This window comes from Medicago truncatula, chromosome 7, assembly GCF_003473485.1.
Source record: "Medicago truncatula cultivar Jemalong A17 chromosome 7, MtrunA17r5.0-ANR, whole genome shotgun sequence".
NCBI lineage: Eukaryota > Viridiplantae > Streptophyta > Magnoliopsida > Fabales > Fabaceae > Medicago > Medicago truncatula.
The window spans coordinates 18,797,843-18,812,540 of NC_053048.1; the positions used below are offsets into that span (position 1 = coordinate 18,797,843).

Consider the following 14,698-nt stretch of genomic DNA (forward strand, 5'->3'; position numbering starts at 1 on the left):
CTCCGCCAACAGAACGATTACTCGGATTCAAGAACTTGCCCCAAAGTTGCACACCATCCACAAAATCAGGTTCTAGTCTCTTAGGACAATATTGATCAGTATGTCCCAAGATACCACAGCAATAACAAAATACACCAAGTTTCTCATATTTAAATGACAGATTGACAACATTACTGTCTTCTTTCTCGAACACCATACATGTCTTCAACGGCTCATTGACATTCAGAGCCACACGAATGCGCATGTACATCCGCCAGGGTCCATAATAATTATTGATATCATATGAGACATAGCGCCCCATATAACATCCAACCAGATACGCCAGGTCCTCATGCATAAAACCAAAGGGGATATTAAATACCTGAGCCCATATTTCAACCTCATCTAGGACTGTGTCAGCAATAGCTTCACCAATGTTGACCTTCCTAAGCACCAGCAGAAAGCCATCAAACGTCCATAGCCCTTCTTGTAGGATTCTTTCCATATCCCATTGGTGGTAAAATTGGAATATGAATTTGTTCTCTTCAATTTGTTCAATGGTAACACCTTGGCCAGGACGCCAAAGTTTTGAGAGCCTCTCCTGCATGAATTGGAACCGCACCGGCTTGTCCGTCAACAGCTTCCCAACAACGCACAGCTCAAACAAAGCCTCTTGTGACAAATCAGAGGATCCAGCTGAGGATGCATTTGGTGAATCATTAATATCAACATTGAAATTTTCCATGGTATATGTGAAACAACACACACAAACAACAATGAACAGGAGTGGTATGAACTTTGTTTGCATGAGTTGAAAGTGATGTTCTCTCAACCGTAAAGACCATTCCTTATAAAGCAGCTGATAGTTGACTCCATACAACTGAGCAATCCTAACAAATCTTCTCATGTTCAAGTCACAAAAATGAAAAATCCCACCAAATCTTCTAGACTTCAGTACGTGTGATAGTATTAGAGGAAAGTAATGCTCAGACACTAATGAGATCCCCTTTAAATTGGGATACCAATTTTGAAAATCATGTATATTATGATGAAACACGTACCATTGATTTTTTGAATTTTGTGTAAAGCATAATTTCCAACCTTGAAAGCTTTGTTTGACTTTAACATTGATCCTATCTTCCATAATCTTGTGATTAAGAGAATTGAAAAGTATGATTATAAAGCCCAACATATGTCGCCTCCATATGAACCACTCTTCAACAGGATAATATCTTCTCATTTAATATGATGTTGACCCATAAACACCAAGGTAGCAGCCAGCTAGATCTGATGAATTGAAGAATAGAATCATCAAAAAATTCAACGCACAGTAGACTAAAACCCCTTCATAATTAGATCCAACCAAAAGGAAATCGTAAGAGGAAATCTGGGATCTCACAACCGAACACAAAAGGAAAGGAACAGAACACAATCAAAAGAACAAGAACTTAAAAAACAGAGGACACAAAAGTTTCTATTCCTTACATATTGTTTTTGAAGATTTATGACTATGTTTTTAGATTGGATTTTTATGAGACATTTATGAAGAGGCCTTCGTGCCAAAGACTGTTTAGTTATTAAATAAATTCCGCTGCGAAGTATTAAAGATTTTGTTATTGAATTTTAAAGGATGAATAGTTAGTTATTCAGTTTATGATTTTAAGAAAAGAATGTGACATTCCGTTTATGTGAATACTCTGATTATTTTTATGTTGGGAAAACGGGGTGTTACAGAGTAGACTCTCCCTCCCTCCCTCCCTCCCTCCCTCCCTCTCTCTCTCTGTTGAATTATTGGATGGAACAAACCGTAGGGGTAGTAGCAGATTTTTTTTGGGTGGTGTCCGGGGTTCGAACCCCAGACCTTATATATAATATGCGTTGTCCTTATTAATTGAGTCAAACTAATGGGACATGCAATAACAAATTACCTCGTTGTTTTTTATCACTATTTTTATGAAAGAAAAAAAATAAAGGCTTAATTACATTTGGCCCCCTATCTTTCTAAAAGTTGCGATTTTGTCCCCCTAACTAATTAAAATACAAAACAACCCCTATGTATCGGATTTGACAGTTTTGGCCCGCAAGACCACTTTTGATATGGCAAATGAAGGAATTTGGAGTTGATGAGTCTTGGGTTCAATTCCTTAAAATTAGCTATCGGAATCTTCAATTGGACTGTAAATTTCGTAATTTGGAGCCTCGTTATTTTCCTGAATACATTGTATGTCCATTGTGTGTTTCCGAGAATGGTGATACATTGATATTTGCAACCAATCATACAGACCTAGCAATTGTCTATAATTTGAGAGATAATAGAGTAAATAGAATTAAAAGTACCAATCAAATTCCGTGGTTCAATGCCAAGGGATATGTAGAAAGCTTGGTACCGACTTCTTGAAGGTATGTTTTGCTCGATCATTTACTTGTTTGAATTTTTGTTAGTTTGTGTACATTGTCTTGTGTGATTATTTTCATATTATGGTTTTGATTTGATTATATTGTTCAACGATTACCCATGTTATTTGTCGATTTTATTTCAGTTCTCTCTTTGTATGGCATGTTCTTTGTAGCAAATATTAGTCCATTAACCGTCGTTATAATGTCGTTGCACAGAAGACCATATGCCTTGAACGTATAGTCTTTTCCTGTTTTATTTGATAGTCATTTTGCCCTTAAATTTATAGTACACAATCCAAAATCTTACATTCAGGTAATCTAAAAATAAAAAATTAGAGAGATTATAGCTTATGAAAAGATATTCAAAATATGTATTTTAATTAGAAACACATGATATGTAACTATTTTTGTTAGCAGTAGGTGGGAATAAATCATTTGATCTACTGTTTGGCTAGTCCATCAAGGAATTTTTGTTTATAAATATGTAATTTTTGTTTTTTCATCTGCAAAGACACTGAAGCAAGCAGGCTGCTCCTCCCAATAACTGTGTTTAAGCCATATGTACATTACACTAAACAAGAATTGATAGTTATAGTAACATTTTGATTTGGATACATTTACTTTGCTTTCCGATTCATTTTTTAAAATAGTTCATTGGAGGTTTATCATTGTACCAAAACCTAGTGGTAGGACCATAGCAATTGCGGCGAATTTGGCAAACAGAGGAGAATCTAATGCATTGAAAATACTAGGAATGAAAACCAAATACATATTGATATAAGAAACAAAACATTGAAATAATCCTCTTGAGATACTTGCACTCATAACAATGCAGAAGAGATTCAATATTAAGTTTAAATCTGTCTTCAGTTACTTCGATGATATTGCTACTGCTGTAGCTAACATACAGTCGTAATATTTCTTGTCTGATATCCTCATTGTAATTCAGAGCTTGAACCTTTTATTGAGCCAATTGTTTCGCTTGTCCCATTCTACTCTGCTTTGTTCAAATTAGAAGCAACACTCAGTCGCGATATTGATAAAACATGTTAAGATGGCAACATGAATAACTAACAAAACATGGATTATGCTAACATGAGCTCACTGTACGTATATTCTTCTGGAGCATAGTATTGTTAATGTTCTTAGCTTTTATATATACGACTGCGTAGTTTTACTTATCATGATTACTTAATCTTTACACATGCAGTCTGTTTAATATATAGAAAAATAACATAATATCCTACTGTTATTTTTCCATATTTCTACCTGGTGGGGACTGATTCAACTATAACTTTAAGTTCATTAATAGACAAAGGTTTTCCTTCATCACGGATATCGTATAGCCCAGCCTTAAAAAATTCTTCCCATTCTACTTCTGTCAGGCGGCGCTCCGACACACCAACGATCAGGCTAGGGTACCTTATTGTGCGCAAGACCTTGGTCGCCTACATGCATAAAAAGTAAATTAACAAATTATATCTCCTTATTAAGATTATAACATGAAGCTACTACATACCACATTCATTGTTTATCTATTCAAAACAATTAATGATACACTACTATAAGAATATGTAATAACAATTAGACATGAAAAAATAAAATCGATTATTAAGTTTCGTGTTTCAAGCCCCTTCATGACAGACTTATAGACAAATTACACAGTTTATCATCGCTAAGTTTATGTCGCTATTTCAATTTTTCAGGTGTATATGGACAAAACAAATTTGGAGACAAATATATATATATATATATATCTTTGAAACTAATATATTCATACTTTATAAATTAACATGAAAAATAAATGTAGTACCTTAATCCCATCCATGACTAGCATTTCCCTATCTATGAGAATCAGCTCAAATTGTTTAGCACCCCAATTTCTTGATGAAATCTACAATATATTCTTATAGAAGGGAGAGAGTGAAGATGGATAAGTATGGAGCATATTTCAAGATAGAAGGAAGCAAAGTTAGCTAAGTATGGAGCATTTCAATAGATCTTGATTGCAAGTATGGATATAACTAATTAACTAAATTAACTAACTTGAGTTTTTGTTGCAACTGATTTGAGTGAGTTAGTTATAATTCTCTTTGATGACTAATTTGTTTCACATTTTCCTTTTAGAAAATAACAAATTAATAGTCAAATAATAAACACAGCCTCATTGCAGGATACATACTTCCCTTTACAATCAACCAACCTTTGCAAAGTTCTTTGTGCATGATCATGATCACATATTTTTTCTTTTCAATGTACTCCAAGATTTGATCAAAATTTTCCTTCAAATCAATATTTGCGTTGTAAACTAGCCTGCCCAAATTAGTACCGGGGATAATCGAACCTGAGACCTTGAATATGAGCAAACCCACAAGGTTCCAAATCGATACCACCGGGCCAACCCAAGCCGATAAATGGTGGCACGTTTAGAAGGGGCCCAAGCGAATAGTGACACTTATTGTGTCTGCCCATGGAAGTACTGATAAAAATGAAAATAAAAAATTTGTCTCACTCTCACTAATTCATTCAATTAGAATTTAGGAATGAAAAATTTCATCAAAAGAATAATACTCAAGGAATGAAACTATTGTGCAGAATTTTATTGAATGTTTTTACAATTACACAATACCAAGAATCACAATGTTATCTATCAGCCATAAATACTATACACTTCTAAAACTAGTTATGTTTCTTCTTGTCCCTTTGACACATGAAATATGCTAACAATGAAACTAGCATAGATGTTAGGGGACAAAAAACACAAGAATCATACAAAATAAACATTAATTCAAAGAAATTACAACAATGTGTAAACCAATTTATCATCACTCATCAGCTTTCTTCCCAGCAGAATAATAATTAACATACCACCTAACAAACTTCTTCAAACCAGTCTGTAAATCGGTCGTAGGTTTATAACCAAACTCTTTTTTCGCATAGCTAATATTCGCATGCGTAAACTGAACATCTCCGTTCCGCGGCATCTTCATCACATTTCTCTTGGCCTTAACCTTCAACAGCCTCTCCAAAATACTAACAAGATCAGTAACTGGTACCGGTGAAGTATTCCCCAAATTAAAAACCCTCAACTGTGCCGTACCCCTCTTCTTACCACCACTACCAGTACTCTTCTCAGCAGTATCCAATGCTCCTAAACACCCCCTCACAATATCATCAATATAAGTAAAATCCCTAGCAACAGTTCCATGGTTCGGCCCTTCGAAAATCGTTATCGATTTCCCTCTCAAAATATCCTTAGTGAAAAAAAAGTATGCCATATCTGGCCTTCCCCAAGGTCCATAAACAGTGAAGAATCTCAATCCGGTTAACGAAAGTCCATAGATATGATTATAAGTATGCGCGATTTCTTCGCCCGCTTTTTTCGTAGCAGCATACAAACTAGCAGGTTGATCAGTCCTATCTTTTTCGGAAAAGGGTACTTTTGAATTTAATCCATAAACTGAACTTGAAGAAGCCCATACTATAGCAGGTTGTGGTTCAGCAGATTTACACACTTCAAGTAAATTAACAAATCCTGCAATGTTGCTATGAACATATGATCCAGGATTTTCCATAGCATATCTCACACCAGCTTGTGCAGCTAAATGCATCACATGAGTGAAAGGAACTACCTCAAAAAGTTTCTTCAAAAGTGTTGGATCATTGATATCGCCTTCGACAATGAACACGCCGGTTCGTTCTAAAAGTGCCTGGCGACCGAGTTTCAACATTGGATCATAATAGTCATTGAAATTGTCAATACCAACAACACCGTCGCCTCTACGTTTAAGGGCTATAGAGACATGGCTTCCGACGAAACCTGCAGCGCCGGTTACAAGCACAGAGACTCCATTTTTGGAAGTCACTTTTGCAGAAGAACGGACCTTCTTTTCCCATGCTGCGCCTCCGTAATTGTAGGTTCTTAAGGATCTACGTGAAGTGTCTGAAGAGAATGATGAAGGTGTTCTGAAGAAAAGGAAATATATGACACCGAAAAACAGAATGGACCAAAATGCTAACTTTGGTAGGGACTTATGCCATCTTGTTCTTTTGTCCATCTTGAACTTGCCAGGTGATGAAGGAATGTCCATATCGTAATTGTTTCGTTCCGACAAAAACACTATTGATGTGTTTAGGGAGCGTCAGAAGCAACAACAGGCTAATGATCAAGTTACTTTTTTTCTTCGAAAATGTTGATGAAAAATCAATATTTTTTGTTTGTTTTAGAAATATTACATTAAAATAAGGAGGGTTTTGAGATGATTAAACATTTCTGCAAATATAGAATGTGTTATTTGTTCAAGATAAGAAAGTGAAGGGAATAAAGAGAAAGTGATGTTTGGTTTTGGTGATGATGTTCTTTCTCATTGCTTCATGTAGGGAATCTTGTTTTTCATTGAAGGTAAAGAATGCTTTTGGTGACCACTCAATGGATTTATTGTTTCAAAGAAAAAAATGGTCTTGGTTTTCATTTTGATTTTTGAATAATTAAAAATGCATCATTTAGAGAGAGGAGAGTCAATGGATTCTCTTGTTTCTCTTATCTGTTCAATAGCAAGCCATTTTGATTGGTTGAAAGGCCTTAAATTTTGGAGTTCCATAAATTTATGTAACAATTTTATTTGAGGATATTTTTGTTTGGGAAAATTTTGTTTATGAATGGTGGAGAGATGAAGTTAGAGATTTGAGAAGCATAATAAGTGGTTTTATGCAATGCATGCCATTCCAAGGCTTTGCTATAAAAGGTACTCTGTTTCTCTACCATGGAAAGAGTGTGTCATTTTTGTAAGATCAAATATAGATTGTATAAAGGGTGTGACATTTGTGACTTTGTAATTTTAGATCTCTATATTCTGGAATATTTGGAATGACAATCTTACATTGTAGAGTTTTAGCATGTGATCTATATATGTATATTCATTGTTGGCCTTCAAGTTTTAATGTTCTTTTTTTATTTGTAATAATGAAAAATTTCTTTATTTATCTATATTTATATTCAAAAAAATAAGGCTTAAGTAAATAATATACACTAATTCATAACTATGATGATTTAATACTTCAAAAATATATACCCTAGATTTTTTTATTTTTTTTTGAGAAAATATACCCTAGACTTTGATCAAAGTTTTTAAAATGTCAACATTCTATCTAGCACTAAATTTTTCTTAATAAAAAAAAATCTAGCACTAAATTTGGAAATCATTTTGGCAAGTGGGATGTTGAGGCTGTTTGCTTTTTAATATTAATGTGGTAAACATGAAAAAAACAACATGTGCTCTCTTAAGATAGGCGATTTTAAGTGCGATTCTTCACTGTTCATCCACTAACCTTTCCTTCCTCCTAAGTTTCCTCTTTCCACCGTCTTCAACCTACTTTTCCATCATGACAACCGTCAAGCCACCGCTCAAACCCACCATCATCACCTGGCGATGCCTTCAATCTCCACCAAATTCACCATCCAAATCTTCACCCCAACCAGAGAACACTCAAACCAAGCAAAAAAAAACCTTCGCGCAGGCCATGAGTAATATATGTGACATTCCATTAAGTCAGTGGCCTAAACCATGTCTTAAAGGTGATGATAGAGCTATTCAGATTCCTGATGATGAATATGAGGCTGGTTTAGAGACATGCGAGCATAATCTGCAAGGCAAGATTATTTGGCCAAAGGGTTCAAACCCTATTACTGTTGATTCCTTGAGATCTAAGCTATCTGTCTTGTGGAAAGCTATAGGCAGATGGGGGGTTACATCTATTGGGAAAGGATACTATGAGTTCTCTTTTTCTTCAGTTGAAGACATGAGAAGAGTCAGAACCGTAGGGTCGTGGAATCTGAATCCAGGAATTTTGAAGCTGTTTGCATGGAGCAAAGACTTTAACCCTAATTTTCAGCATCAAACTACCACCCATGTGTGGATTAGAATTTTTGGGTTGTCTCAAGAGTATTGGCGTCAAAAGATTCTGTTTGCTATTGCTAGTGGAGTGGGGATTCCAATTTGCACTGACTGTATCACAGGTAAATCAATGCTTGATAGGTCTTTTGGGCATTACGCTAGGGTTTTAATTGATTTGAATTTGAATGATGCACTGTGTCATAGAATTCTAGTGGAAATGACAAGGTATGCGTTCTTTGTGGACATAGAGTATGAAAACTTACCTGAATTTTGTAGTTACTGTAACTGTATTGGCCATTATTTTGATATCTGTAAAAGAAAGCCAGTTGAGAAGAAAGCTGAAGCGCATAATTTGAAGAAAAAAAAAGTGGTTCAGCTGCTCATGTTTATGTGCCTAAGAAGAATAAGGTGCCTGAAGTGGTTAATGTGGAAGACTCAGGTACAAAAGCAAGGAGTCCATATGATGTTGATCTAGAAATAGAAATCAATGAGGAAATTTTCAACAGATAGGAAGATCAAGACACTCATCATGGTAGAAATAATGATGTGTGTTATACCCTGATTTTGGACCTAAAAATACTCATTCAAATTTCTTTTTTTTAACACTGATATTTGTCAATTCGTTGTTGTTTTACTCTGAATCTTTACTCTCTTTTCATCTGCATATTTTACTGTCTCTGTCTCAAAGTACGTTCAAGCTCGATTTTCTTGCATAAAACTATTCAAAGTGTCTTTTCTTGCATTTTATTTCAAAAAATCATACAAAAGGGTATTTTGGTCATTTCCTGCAGTGGAACCCATTTTAGTCCCTGTGTTTGCCTCTGAGTCTTTTCAATTTGTCTGTACAAATCATTGTTGAGTGTTTGTTTAAAAAATCATTTCAAAAATTGAATCTGAGTCAGTTTGGGTTAGTTTAGTCCCTCGGGGCATTTTGGTCTTTTCCTGTCAAAATTTCGACAGGGAGGTATTTTAAAATACCTCATGTCAGTAATTGGTTCGTTTTAGTCCTTTTGTTGATTTTATTTTTTGTTTCACTTTACGTTTTTTCAAATTACCAATTTTAATCCAATTTTATTTTAATTTGCATTTTAGTCCAAAACTTTTTAAAATTGCATTTTTAGGTCCTTTTTTTAACTGCAGTCCAGTCCTCCATTTCTCTTATTTTTGCAGGAAAGTCCCTAAGTCCAAAAACAGGTGGCATTGCCCCATTGGTCCAGGAATACACATGGCAGGCTATAAATAACACACAGTGTCAGAAATTCCACACAGATCCATACAGTCAGTGCCACATCACAAACAGATCCAAATTTTCTCTCTCTTTTCTGTTAGATCAAAACAGAAAAATCACCAAGAACAAACCAAAAACCCTAAAATTTTCCAGAACTCAAATTCAACAGATTCATCAGTTTTTCTCCGATTCTCAGAGATTCATCAAAGAATCATCATCACTGAATCGTTTTGCTCTGCAATTCGAGTGCGAATTCACCACTGAAAGCGGCAAACTCAAGCACGATCGTAGAGGCGTTTTTTGAAGAAGAAGAAGAGGGAAAGAAAAATCGAACCGGTGAAGAAGAAGAACACCGATTTATTTTCGGTTTCAAGTCAGCAAAATCCACAAACAGAATCAAATCGAAGTTTTTCGAAGAACTCATTCGAAATCTCCAACCGAAAATCACAGGTAAAACTCAAACTTCATCTTTTTTTTCTCAAGAACATCAACAAAGACGAATCAAGTGTAGATCTATGAAATTCTAAAAGATTCCATTCAAAAAAGTAAAAAAAATTTGAAAAAGTTCCTTTCCAAAACCGAAAATAGATCTTCAGATCTACGTTGATTCGAGCTTTGCATGCAAAATCTAGTGCCGGATTCATGTTTAGAATGAAAAAGGATGTTTAAAAGTGTAAAAAAAAATTGAATCGGAGCAAATTTTTTTTTCCAGCGGCGGCGCCGCCACCTTGAGGTGGCCGGCCACCGCGCCGGAAAACTTTTGCTCGCCGGAGAAGATGACCGGAATTCTAGAGAGAAGAGAGAGAAGGAAGAGGAAGAAATGAAAAAAAACCGGTCCATAAGCCTTTTTATAAACAACTGAACCGGTCCGGTTTATTTCTGGTTCTTTCCCTTCATTCTGAACCTTTAGATCTAGGGTTTGGCTTTCTGGATCAATCTAACGGTTCCTGTGCATCCAGATTCATGGGTTTTGGGCTTGGGTTTCTGTTTGTGGTTTTCTTTATTTTTTTTCCTTATTTCCTGCTATTTGCACCCTGTTGCTTGCTATCTGAACCCCACGCTTGCTCAAATTTTCTCATAAAAATTCCTAAAAATTTCTATGTGTTTCTTGATATGTTTCTGATACTTTTGTGATGTTTTTACATGTTAAAAAAAAATGATAAAAATATAGGTGTTATTTTCTTGATTAATTTGTTGTTTTTGGCTTAATTTTGTGAATTTCTTGCCATATTTTTCTTCATAAATTTTTGGCACATGTTATGAGCAATTAGTATGCAATTTTATGTTAAATGTGATGTTGATTTTATGATTGTGCTACTGTTTTGGTATGATTTGTGTGTTTCTTGCATTTCAAGCAACTTTTCTTCTCATTATGTCTTGGTTATTCTCATCATTTCTTTACCATTTCATTTCATATTCAATTGATTGCTTTTTCCTATCACTCATGTTACATTTTTCATCTTGTTTTGCTAACATTGTTGACTCATGTTTCACTCATCTCATAGCATCTCACCACATCATTCTCATTTCTATTAGATTAGGTTTTATTTCTTGCAATTTTTCCTTTTTTGTATTTCCAATGGTTATGTAATATTTTAGTCTAGTTTAAATTCATCTTTTAAATCCTTGCAAGACCATAGCATGTATTTAGGACTCAATGTAAAGGACTATGGACACTATAAGTGATGTACACCGACACAAGCACCGACACATGCACACATCCCATATGGATATTCTAGATGCATGATTAGGGAATGTATGTTTAGATGTATGCTTAGGTTTTACAACACTTAGACAAAAATCATTTTCCCAAAAAAATGTTAATAACCTCACTTGAAAACTTTTTTTTTAAAATAGGAGTCAAAACTCCTCATTTTCCTTTTATTTTCTTAAGTAAAAATCTTAATGAATTTTAATCATACTTAGACCTTATTTTGCAAAATAACTAATTCCACCTCACATTTTCCAAATCTCATGCCCTTGAGGCCTCTCATCTCCATTCTTCAAAATTCCTCTTTTTCTTTTCAAACTTAAAATCAACCAACAAAAACAAAAACAATTTTCGAGAATGAACTACGTTTGGTTTTGATCCCTTAAAAGGGTACGTAGGCAATGAGTTAAAACTCCTCCAAGCCAAGTAAAATAAAATCTCAATCATCTTCTCTCCCCCATTCTTCACTCAAATAAAACTTCTTTTTTAATAAGTAGGCAATAAAAATAAAGCGTAGAAAGAAACTTAGGAGAACGGTTCTTATGGAATACCATAATCGTTCCGGGTGCCTAACACCTTCCCGTAGCGAAAGCGACCCCCGAACTTAGACTCTAAGTGTTTTTCTCAATTTTGCCCTTCCCAAGAAAAAATAGAGAATATCAAAGATTGAAAGGTTCAAGCCTAATTAATGACTTGACACCCGAAAATCGTGATAACAGAAATGGCGACTTCACTGGGGACATAGTTTTTTTAAGCGGGTCACGCCTAGTTTTCCTTAGTTTATATTTACGCTTTGTTTTATTGCTTACATATGTGAATACTTGTTTATTTTCATTTGACGTGTGGGGTGAGAATATCAAAAGTCCTATACCCGGGCTGAGTGAACTTATGAATAGGTAGAGATATAATCGACAATTCGATCCGAGGGTTGCCTCGTGTATTGGGTTATGCGATCAATCTCACATAGCTGAGGCATTTTGGAAGTAATATTGTCGGCGTGTGTTGTCATGCTTAGGCACTTTGCTTTCAATTGTTCGACGATGCTATGGACCGTAGTTACCAAACCCATCCCTGGCCTTTTTAGGACGTAGTGCGGTGGCTAAACCGAGTGTTGTCTCGAGTTTTAGTCGTCACGCGATACTACACTCAAACTAGACCTTCTTGCGAATAAACATGGAACGGACGTTGTCCCGTGCTACCATGATATACGTAAGAGAGGTTGCAGTTTGGGAACTTGATTAGAACCTTGGTTACTATTATCCTAAGCCCTAGTTTACCGGGCACCGTGTCCGCCTGTGGCTCCTCGACTTTTAATCTCAACCCTCCATGTTTTCTCTGTAATTGAAAAAACAATCATGCATACATGCATTCATGCATAAAATTTTTTCTCATGCATTCATCGAAGGATTGGACAAATTAAAAACTTTGTAAACATTACAGGTATGAAGAGGACTAAATCCTACAAGTTCAAGGAGGTTGATTTGGTTAGTTTGAGAGAATTGGCACTCAAGGTTAAGAATCAAACAGGTTTCCGACTCCGATATGGTGGTTTGCTTACTATTCTCCGGACTAATGTTGAAGAGAAGCTAGTGCACACTCTAGTGCAATTCTATGACCCGAGCTTCCGTTGCTTCACTTTCCCGGATTTCCAGTTAGTCCCTACTCTTGAGGCTTATTCCTACTTGCTAGATTCACCTATAGCTGGGAAGACACCTTTCGCCGGTCCCGGGACTTTTCTTACTCCTTTGGTTATTGCTAAGGATCTCTATCTCAAGACTTCCGATGTCTCCAATCATCTTACTACCAAGTCTCACATCCGAGGGTTCACTTCAAAGTATCTACTTGAGTAAGCTAATCTCAAAACCACTTGTCAGGACACGCTCGAGGCTATTCTTGCATTGCTTATCTATGGGCTCATTCTCTTTCCGAATCTCGACAACTTTGTGGAAATGAATGCTATTGAGATCTTCCATTCCAAGAATCCGGTTCCTACTTTGCTAGCTGACACATAATGTTTACAAAATTTCTAATTTGTCTAAAACCCTTCGAAGACAAAAAGAGTCGTTTCTGCATTTGCATTTGTACATATCATGCACCATATGCATCATTCATCGGTCACAAAAGGTTTCCAAGTGCTCACTGCCTCCTGGTTCTTCTGCCACAGTTTGAAAGGTGGCTCGTGCTCGGAAAGTCTACGAACCTGACAGAATACATCAGACTAGACTATACAGAAAGAAGAATTTGGTAGCTATGGAAGAGGAAAATGCTCAGCTCCGTACCGAATTAGCTTCTCTGATGGAAGAATTGGCTAAGGCCAATGATACCATGACTGCTCTGCTAGCCGCCCAGGAACAATCAGCCACAGCTATCCCTATAGCTACAAGGGTGATCCCAACTGCATCTACTGATGCCCGCTTCGTTATGCCAACTGAGTTCCCTTATGGACTTCCACCATTTTTCACTCCTAGTACTGCAGCTGGCGTTTCTGGTACTGTCAATAATGGCCAGATTCCTGGGACGAACCCTATCTCTGTCAATACCAGCTTGCCTCAGACAACGGCCACTCTGGATCAATTGAGCTATCGGGGAACTCCCTTGGGAAGGAGCACCCTTCTGGTTAAAGCCTTCGACGGATCCCGTAAGAACATTCTTGGGGAGATAGATCTGCCAATAACTATCTGTCCCGAAACCTTTCTGATCACGTTCCAGGTCATGGATATCAATGCTGCTCAGCTACCTCCGTCGTACCCGTATGCGCAATACTCTCAGCATCCCTTCTTTCCACCATTCTATCATCAGTATGCTTTGCCATCGGGTCAACCTCAGGTACCCGTTAATGCCGTCGTCCAGCGAATGCAACAACAGCCTCTAGCTCAACAACGACAGCAGCAACAGGCTAGACCTACCTTTCCTCTGATACCAATGTTATATGCTGAATTACTCCCGACTCTACTTCTCAAAGGGCGCTGCACAACCAGACAGGGCAAGCCTCCACCTGACCCGTCGCCTCCCAAGTTCCGTTCGGACCTCAAGTGTGATTTCCATCAAGGTGCTCTGGGTCATGATGTCGAAGGATGCTACGCGTTGAGGTACATTGTAAAAAAACTCATAGACCAAGGAAAATTGACCTTTGAGAATAACATGTCGCATGTCCTCGACAATCCTCTTCCGAATCACGCAGCTGTAAACATGATTGAGGTATATGAGGAAGCTCCCAGATCGGACGTTTGTAACGTTGCAACTCCTCTGGTGCCACTATACATCGAGTTATGCCAAGCCTCTCTGTTTGACCATGATCATGCCAGTTGCCCAGAATGCTTCCATAATCCTTAGGGTTGCTACGTTGTTCAGAATGACATCCAGAGCCTGATGAACGACAATTATCTGACTGTCAATGACATCCAAGAAGGACAAGCTGCTGGCTGGGGCAAGTTAATACAACTCCTTGAGAATAAGCACAAAGAGGGTCTCGGATATTCCCCAACTTCA

General features: G+C 36.7%; 1 protein-coding gene across 1 annotated transcript; it reads right to left on the bottom strand.

Annotated features, from left to right (window-relative positions):
• Positions 1-5,201: 5,201 nt before the first annotated feature.
• On the bottom strand, positions 5,202-7,157 carry LOC25480941 (UDP-glucuronate 4-epimerase 3). The gene is made up of 2 exons (XM_013586577.2): positions 7,139-7,157; positions 5,202-6,496 (listed from the first exon to the last, which is right to left on the bottom strand). The coding sequence occupies exons 1-2, from the start codon at positions 7,155-7,157 to the stop codon at positions 5,202-5,204; spliced, it is 1,314 nt and encodes a 437-aa protein (XP_013442031.2).
• Positions 7,158-14,698: the final 7,541 nt, after the last annotated feature.